Raw genomic sequence first — 22,377 nt, forward strand, 5'->3', positions numbered from 1 at the left:
GGAAACCTGCGATGCGGAGGGCGCCGGAGCAGAGGAGAAGGCTTCCCGCCGCCACGAGGGGGCGCCTCTCCACTCACCGGGCGCGGTGTGGCCGTTTAAATAAAACGCCCTGCGCTAATTGGTGGAAAGACGGGGGGCGGGGCTAGGCTGGGCGGGTCTGCACTGGGGTTGGCTGGAGCGCTGTGTTTGAACGCGCGGGCGGTTGGTGCGGTCCGCTCAGGGGTTCTGCCCCGGCATGGCTGCAGGTTTCCTCTCCGGAGCGGCGGTGTGGGAGGTGAGCCCCTCCACCAGCCATGGGCGGCGGCGCTGGGCCACGCGGCGGGGTGAGGAGGAGGCGGACGAAGCGCCGGCGGTGCTGGTTCTCAGCCACTTCTCGCGGCCGCCGTTCCTCAGCTTCGGCAGCCTGCGCGTTGGTGCTTCCCGCACACGTCTCCTGGCTATCGACAACCCCAACGCAGAAGACGTAGAAGTGGTCGTCGACCGCTTCCCGGCTTCTGCCAGCGGCTTCAGCATTGAGCGTCGCTGCTTTTCAGTGCAGGTACCGAGCGGGAGCTGCGGCGGGGAGCAGTAGGGGAGTGGATGTGTGACATTGGAAGGGACCCCGAGCGATGCCTTGCGTGCAGGGGCGCTGGGCGTTTGGGAGGGCTGGAGGTGAAGGGGAACGGGGTCTCTCCCTGCCTGAGGCTGTCATTCTTCGGAGGCGGAGAAAGAAAGCCCTGGCTTGAAGTGTAATCTTCCCTCGGGCAAGTTGCGCCTCACCTGGCCGCGTAGATTAAGGTTTTCAGGCAGCCGGTAGCCCTAAAGCTGCCCCCGCGGTGTGGGTGGTGTTCGCGGGCTGTGTTCGTGGTTCGCGGTGTAGGGGAAGAGCCGGAGCTTTAGAAGGCGGCACCTCAGCACCTGGGGGCTGTCAGCGGCCCTGGAGGAACAACATACTGGTTTTGCAGAAAGGTGCAAAGAAATGTAACTGTTTTCTGGGCGTGTGGCTTTAGAGACAGAGGAGTAAGAGGTGTTTAGAAAATTACCTCTTAAAACAATGAGAAGCCATCTGTGTGGTTTAGGAAGAAAAGGTGGGGGAGTGTGTTGTGGAGAGGATGCTGATGCACCGCTCTGCGGGGTAGTTAATGGTACAGTAGGACTAAAGCTGGCTTTAATCTAGGAATAATTTTTTGTGATTCCCAAGGAACTATAAAGAATGGCTAAGGCAATCACTGCTGGTTTCTGAAAGGACAATTTGGCCAAAGAGATACCCGTGCTCATCTAGGCTCGGGTCATTGTGAGAGACGAGGAGACTCCCTGGGTGTCTCTTGCAAGTGTGCTCATAAAAACAGGCTGGAGCCTCACTGTGAAGCATTTGAATCACAAGTTCCTGTGGCAATTAGTGAATAGTAACCACTATTTACTGAGCTTATTGTATAAGCCCACATTAAATCAGCTTGTGTGTTGTCGTTGCCCCAGGAAGTTTAACTCCTAGTTCGAATGCTCGAGGGGTTGGTCATTTTCACACTGCCTTTGATTTTGTCTGCGTTGTCACCATTCTTTGGTCTGTTAGTGCTGACATTAGCAGAGCACCAAAATGGTTTGATGGAGGTCTCTGCACATGAAGAGTCTGCATAGGTCACATGTAGCTACATCATGTCCTGCTTCACTTGCAGTGTCGTCTTTTTTTAATGAACTTGTCTGTCACATCTCATCTTTGCAGGATGTTTGACTGAAAAAAAAAAATATTGAGTCTTTTATTTAGATTTAGCTGGCCCAGAGAGTGGTGGTGAGTGGTGCCACATCCAGTTGGCAGCCAGTCACTAGTGGTGTGCCCCAAGGATCAGTGCTGGACCCCGTCCTGCAATATCTTTATTGATGACCTGAACCAGGGCACTGAGTCCAACATCAGTAAGTTTGCAGATGACAACAAGCTAGGAGCAGGTGTTGATCTGTTGGAGGGTAGGAGAGCCCTGCAGAGGGACCTGGACAGGCTGGATGGGTGGGCAGAGGCCAATGGGATGAGACTGAACAAAGCCAAGCGCAGGGTTCTGCACTTTGGTCATAACAACCCCAAGCAGTGCTACAGGCTAGGGACAGAGTGGCTGGAGAGCAGCCAGGAAGAAAGAGATCTGGGGTACAGGTAGATAGTAGCTGAAGATGAGGCAGCAGTGTGCCCAGGTGGCCAAGAGAGCCAATGGCATCCTGGCTTGTATCAGAAACAGTGTGGGCAGTAGGACAAGGGAGGTTATTCTTGCCCTGTACTCAGCACTGGTCAGGCCACACCTTGAGTGCTGTGTCCAGTTCTGGGCCCCTCAATTCAAGAGGGATATTGAGATACTCGAATGTGTCCAGAGAAGGGCAACAAAGCTGGTGAGGGGCCTGGAGCACAAACCCTTTGAGGAGAGGCTGTGGGAGATGGGGTTTATCTTGGAGAAGATGAGGCTCAGGGGTGACCTCATGGCTGTCTACAGCTACCTGAAGGGAGGCTGTAGCCAGGTGGGGGTTGGTCTCTTCTCCCAGGCAATCAACAATTGAACAAGGGGACACAGTCTCAAGTTGTGCCAGGGGAAGGTCTAGGCTGGATGTTAGGAGGAAGTTCTTCACAGAGGGAGTGATTGGCGTTGGAATGGGCTGCCCAGGGAGGTGGTGGAGTCACCGTCCCTGGAGGTGTTGAGGAAAAGCCTGGATGAGGCACTTAGTGCCATGGTCTAGTTGATTGGCTAGGGCGGGGTGATGGGTTGGAGTGGATGGTCTTGGAGGTCCCTTCCAACCTGGTTGATTTGATGATTCTAAAAATTAATCTGTTAATCTTAATACAATTGTCCATTACATTAGGGGATTATTTGGTTAATGGGTGCAAAATCAGTTGTTATTTTTTTTTCTATCAAACTCTACTCAAATCCTGTTCTTTGAACTATGCATTCATTGCTTGCTTTTATATTTTCATTAAGAGGTGTATGTCTTGTTACTAAGATGGCTTTGAGGTTGTTTAAATTTACATGTTAAATTGCTAAATATCAGTTTTCTTCTGACATATGTTTATAATTTCCTTTTGCCAGAATATATATTAATTCTCTATACCACTTCTCATTTGAGTTATGATTACCTTTTATGTTACATAAGTGTACCTGAGAGTTAGGAATTAAATTTTTTGTCTGTTTGTTTGTTTCAATAGTCAGGACAAAAAATCTTTGTTTCTGTAACATGGACACCATTAGAAGAAGGAAAAGTCAGAGAACTGATTACCTTTATTGTTAATGGAGTTGTAAAGCACCAGGCTGTGCTTCTGGGTGTTGCTGAGCAGCCTCTGAAGAAAAAGGTGAGGATGTGCTTATTGTGTTTCTTACTGTTACTGCTTTGCATAGCTGATACCGTTTCTGTTAGTAGAAAATCCAGTGAAGGAGAGTGATAAACTGATAAATGAAGGTGTGTGCTGGAAAGCCCATTGTCCCCAAAATTTTTCAGTTGGGTTGGAAACAAGGTACTGTTGCATTACAGGCTGGAGAGTAAAATTAGATGGTAACTAAAAAGCTGTTTTCAAGCCTGGAAATAACTTACAGTGGATTCCAGAGTAAGTGTTCTTTTTTTAGAGTGTTTTAGATTCTTGAATGAATATACAACTAATGCTCACTTTTACACAAAAAACCAGCATGCTAGCTTTTATTTATGGTTCTTTTTCAGAGGAGTCTTTGGGATAATATAAAAAAGAGAGGCTTTTCAGAGTCATCCACCTCAACAAAAGTTAGAAGAAGTACATGGGAAGTTAAAAAGGTTAATAACAAAACCTTCCAAGTTTCCCAGAAGGAGGATGGACTCAGAAGCCCACTTCAGCCGTGTGAAAATCAGAACACAGATCAAAACAGCACATGCCCAGGAAACAACTCTCTTGTTGGCTCGGAAAATAAATTGCCAATATCTCCTATTGCACCAGTACTAGAAGAACATCATAGCGCTGTTTGCACACCAGTTGCAATGAGAAGGTCTACTACATTCTTGGATATTGCTGCCATTGTAAAGGAGGAGTTACTGCCTCAAATAGACAGCTGTAATGTCAATAAATCCATTAATGAACACAATGAATTAAAATCTGAACACGCAAACAGCTCTCCTGGTTCAATGCAGCTGCCCATTTCAGACAATGAACCAGTTCTTAATTGTACACTCACACCAGTTTGCACTCCAGAACACTCACTATCTGTGCCTGTTTTAAGTACAAGGAGATTTTTAAGTCCAGATTCTTTTGTAAATGGCACTTATCAAGTGGACATAAATGTAAATGAGCAGCCTGTTCCTATTCTTTCACCTGATCAGTTTGTGAAAGACAACTTGTCAGATAAACAATCAAAGACTCCTAAACTGGAGGCACCTTTGGTATCTTCTACTACAGAGACTTACGTTGTGAGGAGAATCCTCCCCTCAAAATGGAAGAAAAATGGAGATGTAGAGACAAAAACCTGTGTTCATATAGAATGTAATTTAAACAAAGCCTTTGAGGTGCATAATGTGGAGTCACAGGTACTTCATTATGATAAACCCAAAGAAAATCCCTTCAGTTTGCCTTCTACAGAAGGACTTCAGACACGTAATTCTTCTCGGGCAGAGCAGCCAAAAAAGCGTCCAATTCTTTCTGCTACTGTCATAAAAAATAAGCCTGAAGAGAAAAGGATGGAAACCCTCCAGCCAAAATCTAAAAAATGCCTAAGTAAGGCAATAATGGGATGTGCTGCTGTGGCACCAGTGCATACAAAAGCAGAAATACCTAGGCGCCTTCCAGTTATAGCTCCCATTACAGCTGAGAATAAGCCTCCCAATGAGAAAGTGAATTCATCTCCTACTGAATCAGCTACTCTGTGTCGTAAGAGAAAGTGTGAAGTATTTGTAGAAGCTATTAGAGATACAGCTCCAGCAAATGTGGAGGAAGTGGAAAGAAAAAAAACTCTTGCATCTAGCATGGAGAGTGAAAAACATCCTACTACAAGATCATCAGCCTTCAAACCTACAAACCGAATGAGAGCAGGGCAGAGAAAGAAAGCTGGTGAGCAGTGTTTCCTTCATTTTCCACTTTCTTAAAGATGCCTTTGATTAAAAATAGCAAAGAAAGTAAACTAAATTCTCTTGTTAAAGAGTCAGGAATATTTAATCTCTCTGAACTGTGGCCTTTGCTATTAGATATTATCTGCATTCTAAAAATTTGAATGACTGAGTCAGTTTTGGTTATGCAATTGGCACCAAATTTACTTTATTCTTTTGTGAACATTGTTAGTGGCAGTACCAGGTAAACTATATGCCAGTTCTCTAGCAGAGCTTATATGTACTTCAAATTTATTAAAAGCTTATTCATTGACTGAAACTTCTGACATATGTATGCTTGCCATTCTGCACATTTGCTTGCATTGCTGTTGCCAAGTGTTTTCAGCTAGAGTTCCCAACTCTTGTTCACATTTTATTCTCTGTAATTAGCTTTGTTGTCAGCCCTGTATATATCTTTCTGCTTTTATCATTTTCCAGTACTTTATTACTTGAAGATCAGAAGCTGTTGTCTTCCTGTATTTCAGCATGTTTTGTTTGTTTCTAAATGTTACATGCTCTGGAATACAAAAGCTGTGAGGGTCTGAAAGAAACATGTCATTTGCAGACTTTCCTGCCGTGTCTGCAGTGTAAGGAAAAAGTCACTATGGCTTTCTTATCAAAATAACATATGCTGCTTCCTTCAGTTCAGATGATCTGTGTTGTGATCCAGATGTTAATTTGGAGCCTTCAGTAATACACTTTGATTTCAAGCTTTTTAAGTTAGTCCTTGGGAAAAGTGTTAGTGTGAAGTGGGAAAAGCTGTGTCATCTGCCAGGTTATTCCTATTCATCCATTAGGGTAAGGATAGATTGGCTGGACAAGGAAGTATTCTGAGAGTCTAAAATTACTTTAGTATCTCTTAATCACAGATGTCAAACACAAATTAGGACAAGTTGGAGTTACTCTTAAGAATTTTTCATGAGAAATACAGCCCTTTACCCTTCTAATGAAACAGGTGGTGTTCTCTAGGCTTCACAAAAAATATCATGTTTCACTACTAATTGCCCATCATTAATCCACTTGAGAGCCAACTTCAATAAAAATTGTCAAAATGTATTTAACATTCATTAGTAGTGCATGAGAAATTAGAACGACTTCTTCTTTTTTCTAGAAGTGACTGTTCTAGGAAACACTACATCAGCTAAGTGGGAGAATGCAGCCTGTATTTCATGATCTTTGGAGGGCAGAAGGGCTCTGCAGCGGGACCTTGACCGCCTGGACAGATGGGCAGAGTCCAATGGGATGGGGTTCAATAGCTCCAAGTGCAGGGTGCTGCACTTTGGCTACAACAACCCCATGGAGAGATATAGGCTAGGGTCGGAGTGGCTGGAGAGCAGCCAAACAGAGAGGGATCTGGGGGTGCTGATTGATACCCGCCTGAACATGAGCCAGCAGTGTGCCCATGTGGCCAAGAGAGCCAGTGGCATCCTGGCCTGCATCAGGAATGGTGTGGTCAGCAGGAGCAGGGAGGTCATTCTGCCCCTGTACTCTGCACTGATTAGACCACACCTTGAGTACTGTGTTCAGTTCTGGCCTCCCCAGTTTAGAAGGGACGTTGAGATGCTTGAGCATGTCCAGAGAAGGGCGATGAGGCTGGTGAGAGGCCTTGAGCACAAGCCCTATGAGGAGAGGCTGAGGGAGCTGGGATTGTTTAGCCTGGAGAAGAGGAGGCTCAGGGGTAACCTTATTGCTGTCTACAACTACCTGAGGGGTGGTTGTGGCCAGGGGGAAGTTGCTCTCTTCTCTCAGGTGGCCAGCGCCAGAACAAGAGGACACAGCCTCAGGCTGCGCCAGGGGAGATTTAGGCTTGAGGTGAGGAGAAAGTTCTTCACTGAGAGAGTCATTGGACACTGGAATGGGCTGCCCAGGGAGGTGGTGGAGTCGCTGTCCCTGGGGCATTTCAAGGCAAGGTTGGACGTGGCACTTGGTGCCATGGTCTAGCCTTGAGCTGTGTGGTAAAGGGTTGGACTTGATGATCTGTGAGATCTCTTCCAACCCTGATGATACTATACTATACTATGATACTATCTCCATCCTTTTTTCTGAAGTACCACCTCATCAGTGTCAGGCAGCAGATACAGTCCATCTTGTGCAAGAGCATACTTTTTATACCCTTCATATTGTGTCGACATAACTGTCCTTGAAGTGTGTGATTTTTATACTCTGAGTTGAGAAAGCCTAGATCTGCATTTTTAGTTTGTGTCTTATATTTAAGCCCTGCTGCTATGGGTTGAATAATACTTGGTAAGTAGTGCCTTGATTAACACAAATCAGGCTGCTCTGCAATGAGTATCAATATAGTATCCAATCTAACTGGTGGGAAGAAGTGAATCAAGCCTTACAATGTATACCTCTCACTCAGGTGTTTATAGAATACACACTTCCATGTGTCCTAAGGAATTATTTTAGCTTAGCGTTTCTAGCAAAAATCGTGGACTCTACTCTCTCTTAGTATGTGGAAGAACTGTGAAACACAGTAGTAATTCTTTACTCATAACTATTTTTCCCTTTAAATTGTAGTCAAACTGCTTTGCTTAACTTTTTCTATCAACAGGAGATTATTGGTGTTTTGTATGAGTTCGTGGGGAATTACTCTGGTTTCATGCTTTCTAAGTGATAGGAACCCTAGTACATTAACTTCCACTGATGTGTTTGTTGTTGTTATTTATGTGTTAATGCTTGTAGGTTCTTCACTTCAGAAAGCATCTAAAACTACCAACAGAGTTAGTAAACCCATCCCTGGATTGGCTCAGTCTCACCTGACATTTGTGAAACCACTGAAAACAGGTAGGCAAACTTCTAGTATTTAGTAGAAGGCAACAGGCCAAACTGAATATCACAGTTTCTGTAGTGCTAGTGATTGGTAAGACTGAAATGGTTGGAGTTGAGGTGAAATAGAAGATTGTACCTGCAATGAATCAATATCTACTAGAAAAATATATGTAACTTTTTATGTTCCACTTTGACTACTCATAAGAAAATTCTTTGCAAGACATGTACAGCTGAAGGTGAATGTTACTGTCCTCCAGTTTTGCCTGCAAGTGTAAAAGCTACATTTACAGCTATGTTCCCAGCTGACGGTTATCACTGAAATGATGCTTCCATATCTAATAATGTTTTAGTATAATAACAGAATACCAAAGAAGAGAAAATTTCTAACCAAGAAGACACTAATTTTTCAAGCTAATAATACTATCTGTGCTAAAAAAATGCATCTTTTAAGTGGTTCTTCCCAGTTGTAATCCTGCTCAGCTTTGATTTGCTCCACAATGTGCATTGCAAATGGCCTGGATTTGCTGTTGTAATGGGTTTAGCCACTGGTTTGTGGCTTAAATTTATTTAATGCTGACTGATTTGCAATTCATTGAAGATTTTAAAAATCTTTTTTTTTTGGTGTGTTTTAGACCTAAATGAGGTATCAAATGTTAATCGTTCCCACAATGAAGTGTATATTGGTTATCAAACATTTCAAGAACTGTAGAGACTTATTTTTCTTCTTTTTTTTTAAGTCATCCCTAGGCACCCAATGCCTTTTGCTGCTAAAAATGTGTTTTATGATGAGCGTTGGAAGGAGAAGCAGCAACGAGGTTTCACCTGGTGGTTAAACTTTGTGCTTACCCCTGATGACTTTAGTGTGAAAACAAACACTTCACAAAGTAAGAGTGCTAAGGATTTTTACTTTGTCCCTTAATGTTATTGAACACTATATAATGCTTTTTATTAGTATTAGGGAAATAGTAGTGCTATCTTAACTGTAGTCTCAACATGTTGTGTTAGTTTGTGTAATGTTAAGCTCTTAGGTAAGTGCAGATTTTGAGTTGTCAATTTGTGTATATCACCTGTGATTCTTTTTTCATCATCCTGTGGCTTCACATTGTGATAATGATAAAACAAATAAGTGGTAGTGCGTTTCAGCGGCTGTTACGCTAGAAAATGCTAAGCCAAAAGCAGTTCTTCTGCTGGAGATGGTGCTTTTCATCCCAGCTGAGTTTTACAACCATTTAGCCCTTTTCAGAGCTAAGTGTGGGTGGCACACCTGCTTGTGCCACACACAACATAACGCAAACCTGAATGGGAAGTGTGCGCTTTAACAAATACGCACTGGAACGTGCGACTGCAGCACTCCTCAGAGGGTTGTGAGGAATCCCACCTGGTGAAAAACATACTTTACTAAGATGATAGTAATGTCATTTTCTTCCCGTCTTCAGTTTTAATCTAAACATTTGAGGGTCGTATATTGAACTTAAAACTCAATTCCTAGCACTGCTTGCTTATGAAATAAATGTTCTATTAAATATTTGACTAATATATATGTACTTGACCATATGTGCTTAGTGCAATAGATGATAAGCTTCCCGAGGAATAGAATTACTCGAAGGAATATAACAATGGGAACTTGAGAGGGGAAAAAATAAATTAAGTGAGCAAAGCTACATTTATTTCAGATGTGAATGCATAGTTTTGGTGTGTGTTTAAACAGTAAATGCAGCTGCTCTTATCTTGGGAGAAGAGAACCATCATAAGGCCAGTGTTTCTAGAGCACCAACAAAAGATGAAGCATCTCTAAAAGCTTACACGGTTCACCGTAAGCTGAATAAGTTACGGCGTGATGCTTGCCGGTTGTTCACATCTGAAACAATGGTTAAAGCTATTAAGAAGCTGGAAGCTGAGATTGAAACTAAACATTTGCTAGTTCGTAAAGACAGACACCTCTGGAAAGATGTTGGTAAGAATACTAAAACTTTGGATCCTCCCTTTTCTTGTAAGTAGAAAAAGGATTGTGCACACATTGCACAATCTACGCTCATCTGAAGTTGGTTGATGTCAGTTTTTGCTGTTGTATAAAGTGTTTGCTGGTTGTAATATTGCAAAATGCTTTCTTGCAGGAGAGAGGCAGAAAGTCCTTAACTGGCTCTTATCTTACAACCCTTTATGGCTGCGGATAGGTCTGGAAGTAAGTACAGAATTTATGGTCTATAATCAGAGGATATTTTTTTCACTTTTTCAGTAGGGGTGTTTTGATTGAATGTCTCTTGCATCTTTCTCTTATACTAAATCAAGTAGATTAAATTCAGCTATAGCATGTTTGCAGGTCTTAAATTACTACAACAGGCATACTTTGCAAATTGCTTACTGAAAAGGAAAATGTTTTGAGGAAAGCAGAGATTTAACTCTCAGACCAATAACGCAGAAGCAATTTCTCATCAGTATCACTCTTCACTAAACTAGATAAAAATGTTGTTGTCTTGAGGAAGTTCCTCATTGATTCCTCAGATACAGATAATCATATGTGCTTTGAGATGAGATTGGATCTTCTGGAGTATCCTTCAGTGACTGATTTGGAAAATAAAACAAACAAAACGACATTGATATTTGGAAACTAATTACCATTTTCTGCTTCCAAATTTCAGTGATGTATGTAATTCAGACAAACCTCATTACATTTGTGGTGATTTTTAATAACTCTGCTTTTCCCCCCTCTTTTCATATTAGACTGTTTATGGAGAACTGATAGCTTTGGAGAATAACAGTGATGTTATGGGTTTGGCCCTATTTATCCATAATCGCTTGCTTTGGAACCCTGACATTGCAGCTGAATACAGACATCCCACTGTGCCTCACCTTTACAGAGATGGTAACTACTACTTCCAAAACCAGGTTATAGTTAGCACTTATTTTTTGACCTGTCAATTAATGGGTTCTATCTTTTCAGGTCATGAAGAAGCCTTGTCAAAATTCACACTGAAAAAACTGCTCTTGTTAGTTTGCTTTCTGGATCGTGCCAAAAGATGCCGACTAATTGACCACGATCCTTGCCTCTTTTGTAAGGATGCAGAGTTCAAGGTAAGAGGGCTGTGAGTTGATGTCTCTCGCCAATATTGTTCTAAGACTTATTGTAGACCTTCTTGTAATTTTTTAATTTTGTTGTTGCTATAAATCTCATGATGTACTTTTGTTTAACAAGTTTTGGCCTTTTGCATGAACATTCTCAGAAGATCATGTTGTGGTCCTGTCAATGAAGTTCTAAGAACATTTTGAAGCATTGGTCCTGTGGGAAGGACTCTGAAGCTTCTGACTTATTTTTAGATATCTAGCATACTGCAGCTGATCTTAAACTGCCAAGTCAGTTTAGGCTTTTCTGTTTGCTTTATTTTGTTGCAATAAGAGACTGTGCAACAAAGGCTTCAATTAATAAATACATGACATTCACAGGCCACACCTTGAGTACTGTGTCCAGTTCTGGTCCCCTCAATTCAAGAGAGATGTTGAGGTGCTGGAACGTATCCAGAGAAGGGCAACAAAGCTGGTGAGAGGCCTGGAACACAGCTGTGTGAGGAGAGGCTGAGGGAGCTGGGGTTGTTTATCCTAGAGAAGAGGAGACTCAGGGGTAACCTCATTGCTGTCTACAACTACCTGAAAGGACATTGTAGCCAGGTGGGGTTGGTCTCTTCTCCCAGGCAACCAGCAACAGAACAAGGGGACACAGTCTCAAGGTGTGCCAGGGAAAGTATAGGCTGGATGTTAGGAGGAAGTTCCTGCCAGAGAGAGTGATTGGCATTGGAATGGGCTGCCCAGGTAGGTGGTGGAGGCACTGTCCCTGGAGGTGTTCAAGGAAAGACTCGATGAGGCACTTGGTGCCATGGTCTGGTTGACTGGATAGGGCTGGGTTGTACTGGATGACCTTGGAGGTCTCTTCCAACCTGGTTGATTCTATGATTCTATTAAAATTGCTTTTCTTGGGTCTGTGCTATGCACAGATGGAGGAAAAAAATCTTCCTGAAATTGGTGGTGGTTTCACTGACGAGTTAGCCAGGTCCAATGAAAATTAAAGCTGTGTCAATTGCATAAAAAAAAAGAAATTTTGAAATAAAAATTATTATTTTAAGTATTAAGCAAAGAGATCTGTAATGCAGGTTGGGGGACATGGTGTAAGGAAAGTACTCTGCTTGACAAATGCTACAGTGTTAAAATTATCTTCTTCTTGTTCTCCTCTTTTAGACTAGCAAAGACCTTCTGCTTGCATTTTCTCGGGACTTCCTGAGTGGTGAAGGTGACCTTTCCCGTCATCTTGGTTACCTAGGACTACCTGTCAGTCACGTTCAAACTCCACTCGATGAATTTGATTTTGCTGTAACAAATCTGGCTGTGGACTTGCAATGCGGCATTCGTCTCGTGTGCGTTGCTACAGAATTGTTGTGAATTTCAAAAATACTGTCTTGTCTTGTATGTATTGCTCACGATGGGCCTGGCTAAGGCATTCAACTGAATTTCCCTTTGTTAGGAGGACAATGGAACTTCTCACCAAAAACTGGGATCTTTCCAAACAACTGAGAGTTCCTGCAATAAGCCGCCTACAGAAGATGCATAATGTTGACATTGTTCTGAATGTCCTTAAAGAGCGAGGAATTAACCTGAAAGATGAAAATGGTAAGATCTAGAAATCAGAGTTATTCTAAGTGCTTCGAGACACTCGTGCTTACTTTAATTCCATGGTTTGTTTGATAGGTGCTTCAATTGACTCCAGGGATATTGTGGATAGACACAGAGAACGAACATTAGCGCTCCTCTGGAAAATTGTCTTTGCCTTTCAGGTACTATTCAATTAATTACTGTGTTGGTGACTAGTTACAAATAAACAGTAATGAAAATGCCAGTCTTTCAGGAACATTTGTTGTCTGTCAAAGCCTCTACTAATCACATTTTAGATGTGAAATGGTCTAATTTATTCAAAGTGCCATGCAAACTTTACCTAAGTGTGCTAGCTGTTCCCGAACAATACCTTTTAACTGTACAGCTTCTTAGATGAATTCATACCGTTAGTTTTATTTTAAAGCTTAGGCTCAAAAGTTGTGTTAGGACAACAGAATTGATAATTAAAATAACACTGATCTCAAAGTGCTGCTAGGCTTTTCCTCGGTGGAAAAGACATTTTGAGGTTAAACTGGTAGATGACAATAGAGTTAAGGTTTGAAGTTACATCTCTTCCACTCTCCCATTTGCCTGAAACAGTTAATTTGAAGAAACAGTCTTGAAATTGGGATGAAGATTTTGTAGGTGTAACTTTTGATGGCACTTCAGAGCTACTAAAAAAATAAAAAACAGGAAGCAAAAATATTTTTTTTCTTAAGACTATTTTAGGAGTTAATTTGAGTTTGATAGTCTATTGAAAGTAAATATACAATTGGCAAATACGTTTGGAAGGAACAAAAGTATGAAAGGTGAAATATGATACAATCTGAGGTGGAGTTTTCCAGTAAGTAGTCAGGAATATATGTACAATTAACTATCAAAATGTTGGAAGGAAATAGTTTATTAACTACTCTTACAGTATTGAGGAGTTACCTTCCTCTGGTTAATTCTCCTGATGCATGGACTCAGAAATGCAGGCAGGACTAAGATTGTTGTTTCCTCTGAAAATACAGTGAAATGACAGAGTCTGTTTCCTCCCAACTACTAACTAATGAAGTAATTGTTTTATGCAGAACTGTGGGAATGTGAGTTTAGGTTCTTTTATTTGAAGCAGCTGAGAGCAGACACTGACATCTATACTGGCAAATGCAGATTATCCACTGATTCAGTGTGGCAGGTGCTACTAAGTAGTAAGAATAGTTTCTTTTCTAAATGTTATTATATAAAGCCCTTGCATTCAGCTGCTGTAATGCACAACTGTTGATGATATAAATAAAGTCTTGGTTGTTTTTATTCTTCCTGATAGGTGGATGTTTTTCTTAATGTGGAACAGCTAAAAGAAGAAATTGAGTTTTTAAAGAATGCACACAAGAAGAAAACACAATTGGGTGCTCTCAAGACTTCTTGTACTCTGCATTTTGAAGATTATAGCAGTAACTCTTCACCTCAAAGTTCCAGTCAAAACATGAAGCTGCTGATGGCATGGGTTAATGCTGTTTGTGCATTTTACAGTATCAAGGTTTGTGTACTTCACAGCAAATGCATACTTTGCTGTCTTAAACATGCCTATTCTTCATAAAGCAGAACTCTTCAAACTATCAAATATGTAGTGCCAGCCAGTAGTAATTAGTTTTAACTATCCTTCTGGACTTTGTTCACTTTGATTTACAATTACTCTTTTTCTCGTGGTTAGATGCAGCTCTCTTTAAACAACCTTGAACAAAAGGATCTCTCCTCCTATTTAGCCTTACACAAAAAAATGCCTTTTAAAAATAGAACATTCTTCCTGGAGTATGAGATTGAGGTTTTTTTTTTTAATTGAGAGTTCATCCTAAAAGTATTAGTGTATAGAATTTTCAACATTTATAGGAACTGTGAGAAGTAAACTAATGTTTTTAATAAGGGGAATTCCTTTCTTCAGATGTTGTAGAAGGGATGTGTTGTTTGTGCCTTCTAGGAAGTCCTGTTCAGAAACCTGTCAGAATACAGTGAGAGTTTTTCTGAAGAGTAAATAGAACACTTAAGGCTGATGCAAGTTCAGGATTATTTCTGCACTGAATATCTGGTGTAAAAGCATCCATAGAAGATCTCTCTGTAGAAAGATTGCTTTCTTTTTGTCTTCTCAAATACTTGCCTTGGAGATTCACTGTGTAGTGATTCACGTCTTTCTGTTTCTGGTTTCTCATAGCTGTCTGTCACTGCACAGTGAATGTTCAAAGGAAACACTAGCTAAATAATACTTTTTTTGGTCAACAAAATATTTACACTTGGTCATTTTCAAAGGTACAAGATAATGAAGTCTAGATTTAGTTTATTCTGATTAACCAATACCAAAAATTTAAGGAACTTGTGTCTTACTGCATTTTAACAGGTGGAAAATTTCACAGTGTGTTTCTCAGATGGTAGAGTATTTTGTCATTTGATTCATCATTATCATCCATGTTATGTGCCTTTGGAAGCTGTGTGCCAACGTACAACTCAAACAGTGGAATGCTCAAGAACTCATACAGTAGGATTGAACTCTTCCTCCTCATTCTCTTCAGAGTCTGATACTTCTCTAAATATTACAGAAGGAACTGTTGACCACAGTGAGTTATTTGATGCACAGGAGGCCATGTTAAGTCCGTTTACTTGTATGTATAACTTGATCTGACAAACATTTTTTCTCTTTGCAAAGCTCTAACTGCCTCAGTCCTTTACAAGGAACTCTTGGACAATGAAAGGAAAAACTTCCAGCTGATCAATGCTGCAGTTTCTGACCTAGGTGGAATACCAGCAATGATTCATCACTCAGACATGTCAAATACAATTCCTGATGAGAAGGTACAGTGCCCTTATAGTTGATGGAAACATGTTCTGCACTCTTGTGAATGTGTTGCCGCCTTTGTAACCCCTAACTTGCTGTGTTCTGTGTTCATACAGGTCGTTATTACCTACCTATCATTTCTGTGTTCGCGACTTCTGGATCTTAGGCAAGAAATTCGAGCCGCGCGATTAATTCAGTCTGCTTGGAGGAATTACAGGCTGAAAAGGGAACTGAAACTTGCTCAGGTACTCTTTACCTGTACAGCATAGCTTCTACTTTGAAAAATACTGAGTAGGGAGTATATGTTCATTCACTATTTGGATTATTATATTAAAATAACATTGGCATTTTTATTAATGAGTACCATTTTTTACTATTCAATTATCTATCCTTTTTGGTGGTGTAACCTACTAAAACCCTCTTTCATTTTAGACTACTCTGAAGTAATTACATTTGTTAAAAGCTCCCTGTTCTTTCTTCTGTGTTCCGATTATGGCATGTCACCTCTTAAGTCTTTTCTCCAATACTTCAGATATAAAATATTTGCAGTGATTCCTTTAAAACAAACAAAAAAGGAGTAGTTTAATTTCTAAATAACGTCTACAAGATTAAAAGAGTAACTTAAACTTCTGCATGGATTTAGTATTTTTGTTCAGGAGCTAAACTTCACTACTGTTTTAAATTGAATCTCACGACTTTGGGTATTTTGTTTCTTGCTTTTCTGGTAGTTATACCAAATCTACTGATGGTTTTAAAACCATGCACTATTAAGGTTGCTAAATGTCACTACTGTCTCAGAGGCATGCTATTCCATGTTGGAACAGTGAAATATTGTAACAATCTGTTTCTTTATAAAAATTACACAACCTGAGTGGTGATGATGATGATAAAGCATTCCCTGCATTAATTGTTTTTAAAAGAACTAATTTTAAAGATATTAATAGAGGGACAGGGAATAACCAAAAGCTATAAACACTGCAGGCAGTATTTAATCATACAATATGTGCATATATACTTTGCCCTGTGATAGGATAAGCTAGTAGGAAGATTCTGCCAAGGTGATCCAAATGTTGCTGTGTTGCCTTTTGTTACTTGCTTTTCACTTTGACCAACATCAGTTTGTTTCTACAGTCTCTGGGTTACTATATAAACACTGTTTGGTATTTGGGCTAGGAGGACATGAGCTGGTATGACTATCTTTATACTCTTATTATTTAAATATATCTGGGAAGCATTCTGGGATGCTTCATTAGTATAGGTACCTTGAATCTATGACTAAAAAGTAAAACTGAGGCTTAAAAATGAGTGTCTTGGGAGTACTGAAGAATGAAGTATCAAAGAGGAAGAAGTATGGAGATAGGGGGAGCAGATTTATATGATCCCACCCTTGTACAAAGAAGTCAGGAGTTGAGATAAATGTTCTTTCTTAGAAAAATGATTTCACTAAAGACAGTCGTGGTATCAACAAGCCTGATTTTTATAAGATTGCTTTAGACAGCTATTTTAATAAATCAAAAATGTGAGTGAAAATTTCAGTCCTAATGTTTCAGTGGAACCTCATTCTTCATAGGAACGAGACAGAGCTGCTCGGATAATTCAAAACTCTGTAATAAACTTCTTGTCTCGTCGACGCACTCTGAAGAAAGGGAATGCAGCAGTTTGCATCCAGAAGCACTGGAGAAGATACTTAGCCAGGATGACTTTTTTAAATCTGAAAAAGACAAAGGTGGAGGAAGCCAGAAATAAATCTGCCACAGTTATTCAGGTAATACAACCTAAAGGGAGACTACGAAGCAAAGAAGCCTTCTGAAACCTGTAGAGGCTTGTGTAGGGTCATTTATTCTGCTTGCAGGAACTGATGTCTTCATGAAAATCTAGTACTTTTTTTTCATCTTTTGAGATGTATTAGTAGCTTTCCTCAAGAGAAATGCTGAGTATTCCTAAAAAAAATAAAATATTAAAACTTCCTCTCCCATTGTTATGACACCTGCAGTGGGCACAGCAGTCACAATGACAAACATCAGTTAAACATCAGTTGCCAATTAGTAGTTGGGCAGTTAATACAATTTCTTCATGGTACTTTCCTCACTATTATCCAAGGCTAAATTTAACATTCTTAAGACTTTATAGAATGAAGATTAAAGAAGTACTGATTTTTCCAGTAATTTAAAAGAATCTTTTGATGCCAGGACAAATGTAGACGTTAAAATGCTTTAAAAAGCAATGATTTGGGTGTTTGAGGTTTTTTACATCACTATTTGGCCTTACTTCCTAGGGATTAAGTAGGAATAAAGTTTTAATCTGAGTGTGGTGGTTCTCAAATTTATTATTTTCTTCATTGTATCTTAAGATAAATTTTTTTCTCTTTTCCTGCAGGCTTATTGGAGGAGATACTCAACTAGGAAAAGATATTTACGTCTGAAATACTATGTTATTTTTGTACAAGCAAGGATAAGGATGGTGAAGTGTGTTGCTGCATATAAACGAACTGTTTGGGCTACTATCACAATTCAGCGTCATCTGCGTGCATCTAAGATGGCAAAGGAAGATCGGCAAAGATACAAAACCTTAAAATCTTCAGCACTTACTATTCAGACTGCATTTAGAAAATGGAGAAATTACAAATTTCAACAGAAAATTAAAGCAACTTTAGTGCTTCAGACTTATTTCCGAAAATGGCAATCTTCAAAACAGGCTAAAAGAAACAGGGCTGCCATTGTCATACAGTCTTGGTATAGGATGCACAGAGATCTGAAGCGGTACCTGTGTATTAAGCTAAGTGTTATCAAAATTCAGGCTTGGTACAGATGTCAGATGGCCAGACGTGTTTACCAGGAACACAAGGCAAAGACAGTGGCGATTCAGCAGTATTACAGAGCTTACAGGCTAGGAAAAATGGAAAGAGAGCACTATTTGCAAAAACGTGCAGCAGCCATAGTTCTGCAGGCTGCTTTTAGAGGCATGAAGGCACGCAAACTATACAGACAAACAAAAGCAGTTTGTGTTCTTCAGTCACTGTGGAGAATGAGAAAAGAGCGACTAAGATTTCTGAAATTAAAAAGGTCTGTTGTCACATTGCAGTCACATGTGAGAAAATACCAACAAGTGCAAAGATACAGAGAGATGAAACGTGCTGCTTCTGTCATTCAAAGCCGCTATAGGGCCCATGTCACTTCCAAAAGAGCAGCTGCTGCTTTCCAGAGGATGCGCCTGGCCACTATCGTCCTACAGTCTGCCTACAGAGGAATGAGAGCTAGGAAAGAGGCTCATGTGCTGAGAGCTGTGGTAAAAATTCAATCAAGTTACCGTGCCTATATTGTCCAGAAGAGATTTAAAAAATTGAAAAGGGCAACAGTGAAGATTCAAGCGTTTGTGAGGATGAGACAGGCGGTTAAGCGTTACTGTGCATTGAGGGAGGCAACACTCTATGTCCAGCGAAGGTATCGATCTCATATACATGCTCTTCAACTTAAAGAAGATTATAGGAAATTGAAGGAAGCTTCCATAAGAATCCAAGCTGTAGCTAGAGGCTATCTTGTTAGGAAACAAATACAAAAGTGGAGGGAAACTGCAGTATTTCTCCAGGCGTGCTTCAGAATGAAACGGGACAGGCAACGTTATTTAAGCCTCTATAGTGCTGCCATTGTCATTCAAAAACGTTATCGTGCATACAAAAAGCAGCTGTGTCAGAGGCAAGAGTTCCTGCGAGTTAAAAAAGCAGTGGTGTGCTTGCAGGCAGCCTACAGGGGTTATAGAGCACGCAAAAAGCTCGAACTTCAATACAGAGCTGCTATTACAATTCAGACTGCTTTTAGAGCTTATGCTGCAAGAACAAAATACAGGGCAATTGTTCAGGCCTCCCTTGTGATTCAGAGGTGGTACAGAACCTGTGAGACTGGTAACAGACAAAGACTGAACTTTTTAATGACAAAAAAAGCAGTGCTTTCTTTACAAGCAGCATTTCGTGGCTGGAAGGTGCGAAAACAGATTCAAAGACAACATGTTGCTGCTATTAAGATACAGTCTGCCTTCAGAAAATTCATAACTCTGAAAAAATTCAGGCTTATGAAACATGCTGTGCTAACTATCCAAAAGCATTACAGAGCCACTGTTGTAGGCCGCAAACAACGGCAAGAATATGTTCAGCTGCGTGACTCTGTAGTGCGTCTTCAGGCAATGTGGAGAGGGAGAACAGTGAGAAAAGAAATTCAAAAGCAACATAATCTTGCAACAGTTATTCAGTCCTATTACAGAAGGCATGTTGATCAAATGAAATACAAGAAACTAAGACAAGCTGCACTAGTGATTCAAAAATACTACAGAGCTTACTGTAGGAAAAAAACCCAACGAGCAATTTATCTAAAAACAAAGGCAGCTGTGTTAGTCCTGCAGTCTGCTTACCGTGGGATGACTGTGAGGAAACAATTGGACAAACTAAACAAAGCCGCTACAGTTATACAAGCTGCCTTCAAATCTTACCTGGTCAGAAAGGACTACACAAGACTTAGATCTGCAGCTATTGTAGTTCAAAGGCGTTATCGTGCAGTTATTGGTGCTAAATGTCAGAAGGAAAAATACTTGGCCTTGAAAAAAGCCACGGTCAGAATTCAGGCAATTTATAGAGCTGTAAGAGTCAGACGGCAAATTCATCGTATGCGTCAAGCAGCTATTTGCATCCAGGCCACCTTCAGGATGCATCAAATGAGCATAAAGTATCAGGCAATGAGAATGGCAGCAATTATGATACAAAGACAATACAGAGCATTTTGTTTAGGCAAAGTACAACGTAACAAGTACTTGGAACTAAAGAAATCTGTCGTTCTCCTTCAAGCTGCTTGTAGAGGCATGAAGGTCCGTCAAGACTTAAAAACCATGCATCGGTCAGCAACAGTGATACAGTCCTACTATCGAATGCACAAGCAACAGAGGGACTTCAGAAAATTGTTGCTGGCAACTAGGCAGATTCAGCAGTGGTTCCGTGCTTGCAAGGAGCGAAACAGACAAGTTCACAATTACATGGTTATCAGAAGTGCCGCACTTCGTCTCCAGGCTGCATTCCGTGGTATGAAAGCAAGACAACTCATAAGAACTATGACTGAATCAGCTGTGCTTATTCAAAGAAGATTTAGAACGTTCCTCAAAAGAAAACATTTTCTTTCCATTAAGACAGCTGCTATTGTAATTCAGAGAAGATACAGAGCGGCAAAAGTAGCAAAACTTCAGCGTCGGAAGTATCTCTCTCTCCTTAATGCTGCTGTTATCATCCAGTCTACATATAGAGGCTTCGTGGTGAGGAAAAAAATGCAGCAGAAGCATCGAGCTGCTACAGTTATTCAAGCTGTGATAAGAATGCACAAAATTTACATTTCTTATCGAGCTCTCAGACTTGCCTCAGTAATCATACAGCAACGTTACCGTGCTTACAGGGAAGGGAAGCGTGTGAGAGAAAGATACTTAAAGCTGTGCAATTCTGTTACAGTGCTTCAGGCTGCCTATAGAGGAATGAAAACAAGGCGCTTTTTGAGGAGAAGACATGAGGCAGCCCTTACGATACAGAGAAACTACCGAATGTACAGGCAGTACTGCTATTATAGAAAGGTGCAGTGGGCAACCCAGGTCATACAGAAGAGATACAGAGCAAATAACCTCAGGAAAGTCGCAGTACAGCATTACTCTTCATTAAAGAAAGCAGCAGCTTGTCTTCAGAAGGCTTTTCGAAACAGGCAGGCAAAAAAAACGAGAGCAAGAAATGCACCGTGCTGCTGTTGTTCTTCAGAGACGTTTTAAAGCTTTTAGAGAACGTCAAAGATACCTTTCTCTCAAAGCAGCTGCTCTGGTCTTTCAGAGAAGATACAGAGCTTTGGTTCTGTCAAGACAGCACACATTGGAGTATCTCTCTCTTCGCAGAGCTACTATACTTGTACAGGCAGTGTACAGAGGCATCAGGGTGCGGAAGAGTATCAAGCGCATGCATTTAGCTGCAAGTACAATACAGTCGGCCTACAAAATGCACAGGAGTAGAAGGTCCTATCAAAACATGAGAACTGCAGCTGCTGTTATACAATGTCACTATAGGTCTTACATTAAAGGAAAGCGTCAATGCAAGGAATATCTGACCATGAAATATTCTGCTATAGTGATTCAAGCCTCATATAGAGGTATGAAGGAACGTCAGCAGCTGAAGGTCATGCATGCTTCAGCGATTAGAATACAGTCTGGCTACCGCATGTATGTACAACGCAGGCGCTACAAACAGTTCTGCTGGGCTGTCCGAGTCATACAGCAAAGGTTCAGAGCCAAAATGGCAAAGGATGCTGATATGGAGAGCTATGCACAAATGAAAAAGGCAGTCATTTGCCTTCAGTCTGCTTTTCGTGCTAAAAAAGCCAGGCAGTTGTATAAAGCCAGGGCTGCTGCACGGTGCATACAGGCATTCCTACACATGTGTGTTGAGCGGAGGCGTTTTCTTGAGAAGAAAGCAGCAGCAACCAGGATCCAGTCAATGTTCCGATGCCAGAGAACAAGAGCTCGCTACAAACTGATTCTGAGCTCAGCAGTTACTATTCAGAGGTGGTACAGAGCATGCCGCTATGCTCGTTTGCAGAAAGAGTATTCTGCTCAAAGACAAGCCATAGTAATTATTCAATCTGCCTTCCGTGGTATGAAAGCAAGAAAAACAGTAAGACGCATACGGGCTGCAAGAAAGGTTCAGTCTTTCCTGCGGATGGCTGTGCAGCGTAGAAGATTTGTTCAACTTAGAAGAGCAGCTATTACATTACAATCCTACTATTTAATGTATAAAGCCAGAGCACAGTATAGCAGATACAAAAAAGCAGCTGTTGTCTTGCAACGATGCTACCGCTCTCACCTGGCTGTGAGAGACTACAGAATGACTTACTTACTTACTCGGAGGAGAATTATCATTGTGCAGGCTAGAGTCAGAGGATTCATTGAAAAGAAGAGGTTTCACAGAATGAAAGAAAACACAATAAAAATTCAGGTAATTTTGATCATGTAGTAATGGTTTGGGGGTGTGGGACTTAAGGTTACTATTCTTGCAGAGCAGCAGTTTAAAGCTGCAAATTCGAGAACATACTGAAGTGCTTCAAACC

The 22,377-nt window shown here is 41.0% G+C and overlaps 1 protein-coding gene across 1 annotated transcript in view; it reads left to right on the plus strand.

Moving 5' to 3' along the window:
* Positions 1-209: 209 nt before the first annotated feature.
* Positions 210-22,377, plus strand: part of ASPM (assembly factor for spindle microtubules) — a 28,668-nt gene continuing 6,500 nt past the window's right edge. The window contains 19 exon segments of the mRNA XM_064147141.1: positions 210-538; positions 3,155-3,298; positions 3,661-5,014; positions 7,735-7,836; positions 8,559-8,705; positions 9,530-9,775; positions 9,936-10,003; positions 10,543-10,684; positions 10,763-10,893; positions 12,049-12,224; positions 12,332-12,477; positions 12,556-12,641; positions 13,766-13,978; positions 14,831-15,047; positions 15,137-15,282; positions 15,382-15,510; positions 16,836-17,030; positions 17,642-20,995; positions 20,997-22,265. Of these exon segments, the coding sequence (XP_064003211.1) occupies positions 236-538; positions 3,155-3,298; positions 3,661-5,014; positions 7,735-7,836; positions 8,559-8,705; positions 9,530-9,775; positions 9,936-10,003; positions 10,543-10,684; positions 10,763-10,893; positions 12,049-12,224; positions 12,332-12,477; positions 12,556-12,641; positions 13,766-13,978; positions 14,831-15,047; positions 15,137-15,282; positions 15,382-15,510; positions 16,836-17,030; positions 17,642-20,995; positions 20,997-22,265 (8,568 nt within the window). The 5' untranslated portion in view covers positions 210-235.

Source organism: Pogoniulus pusillus, chromosome 8, assembly GCF_015220805.1.
Source record: "Pogoniulus pusillus isolate bPogPus1 chromosome 8, bPogPus1.pri, whole genome shotgun sequence".
In the NCBI taxonomy this organism is placed as follows: Eukaryota; Metazoa; Chordata; class Aves; order Piciformes; family Lybiidae; genus Pogoniulus; species Pogoniulus pusillus.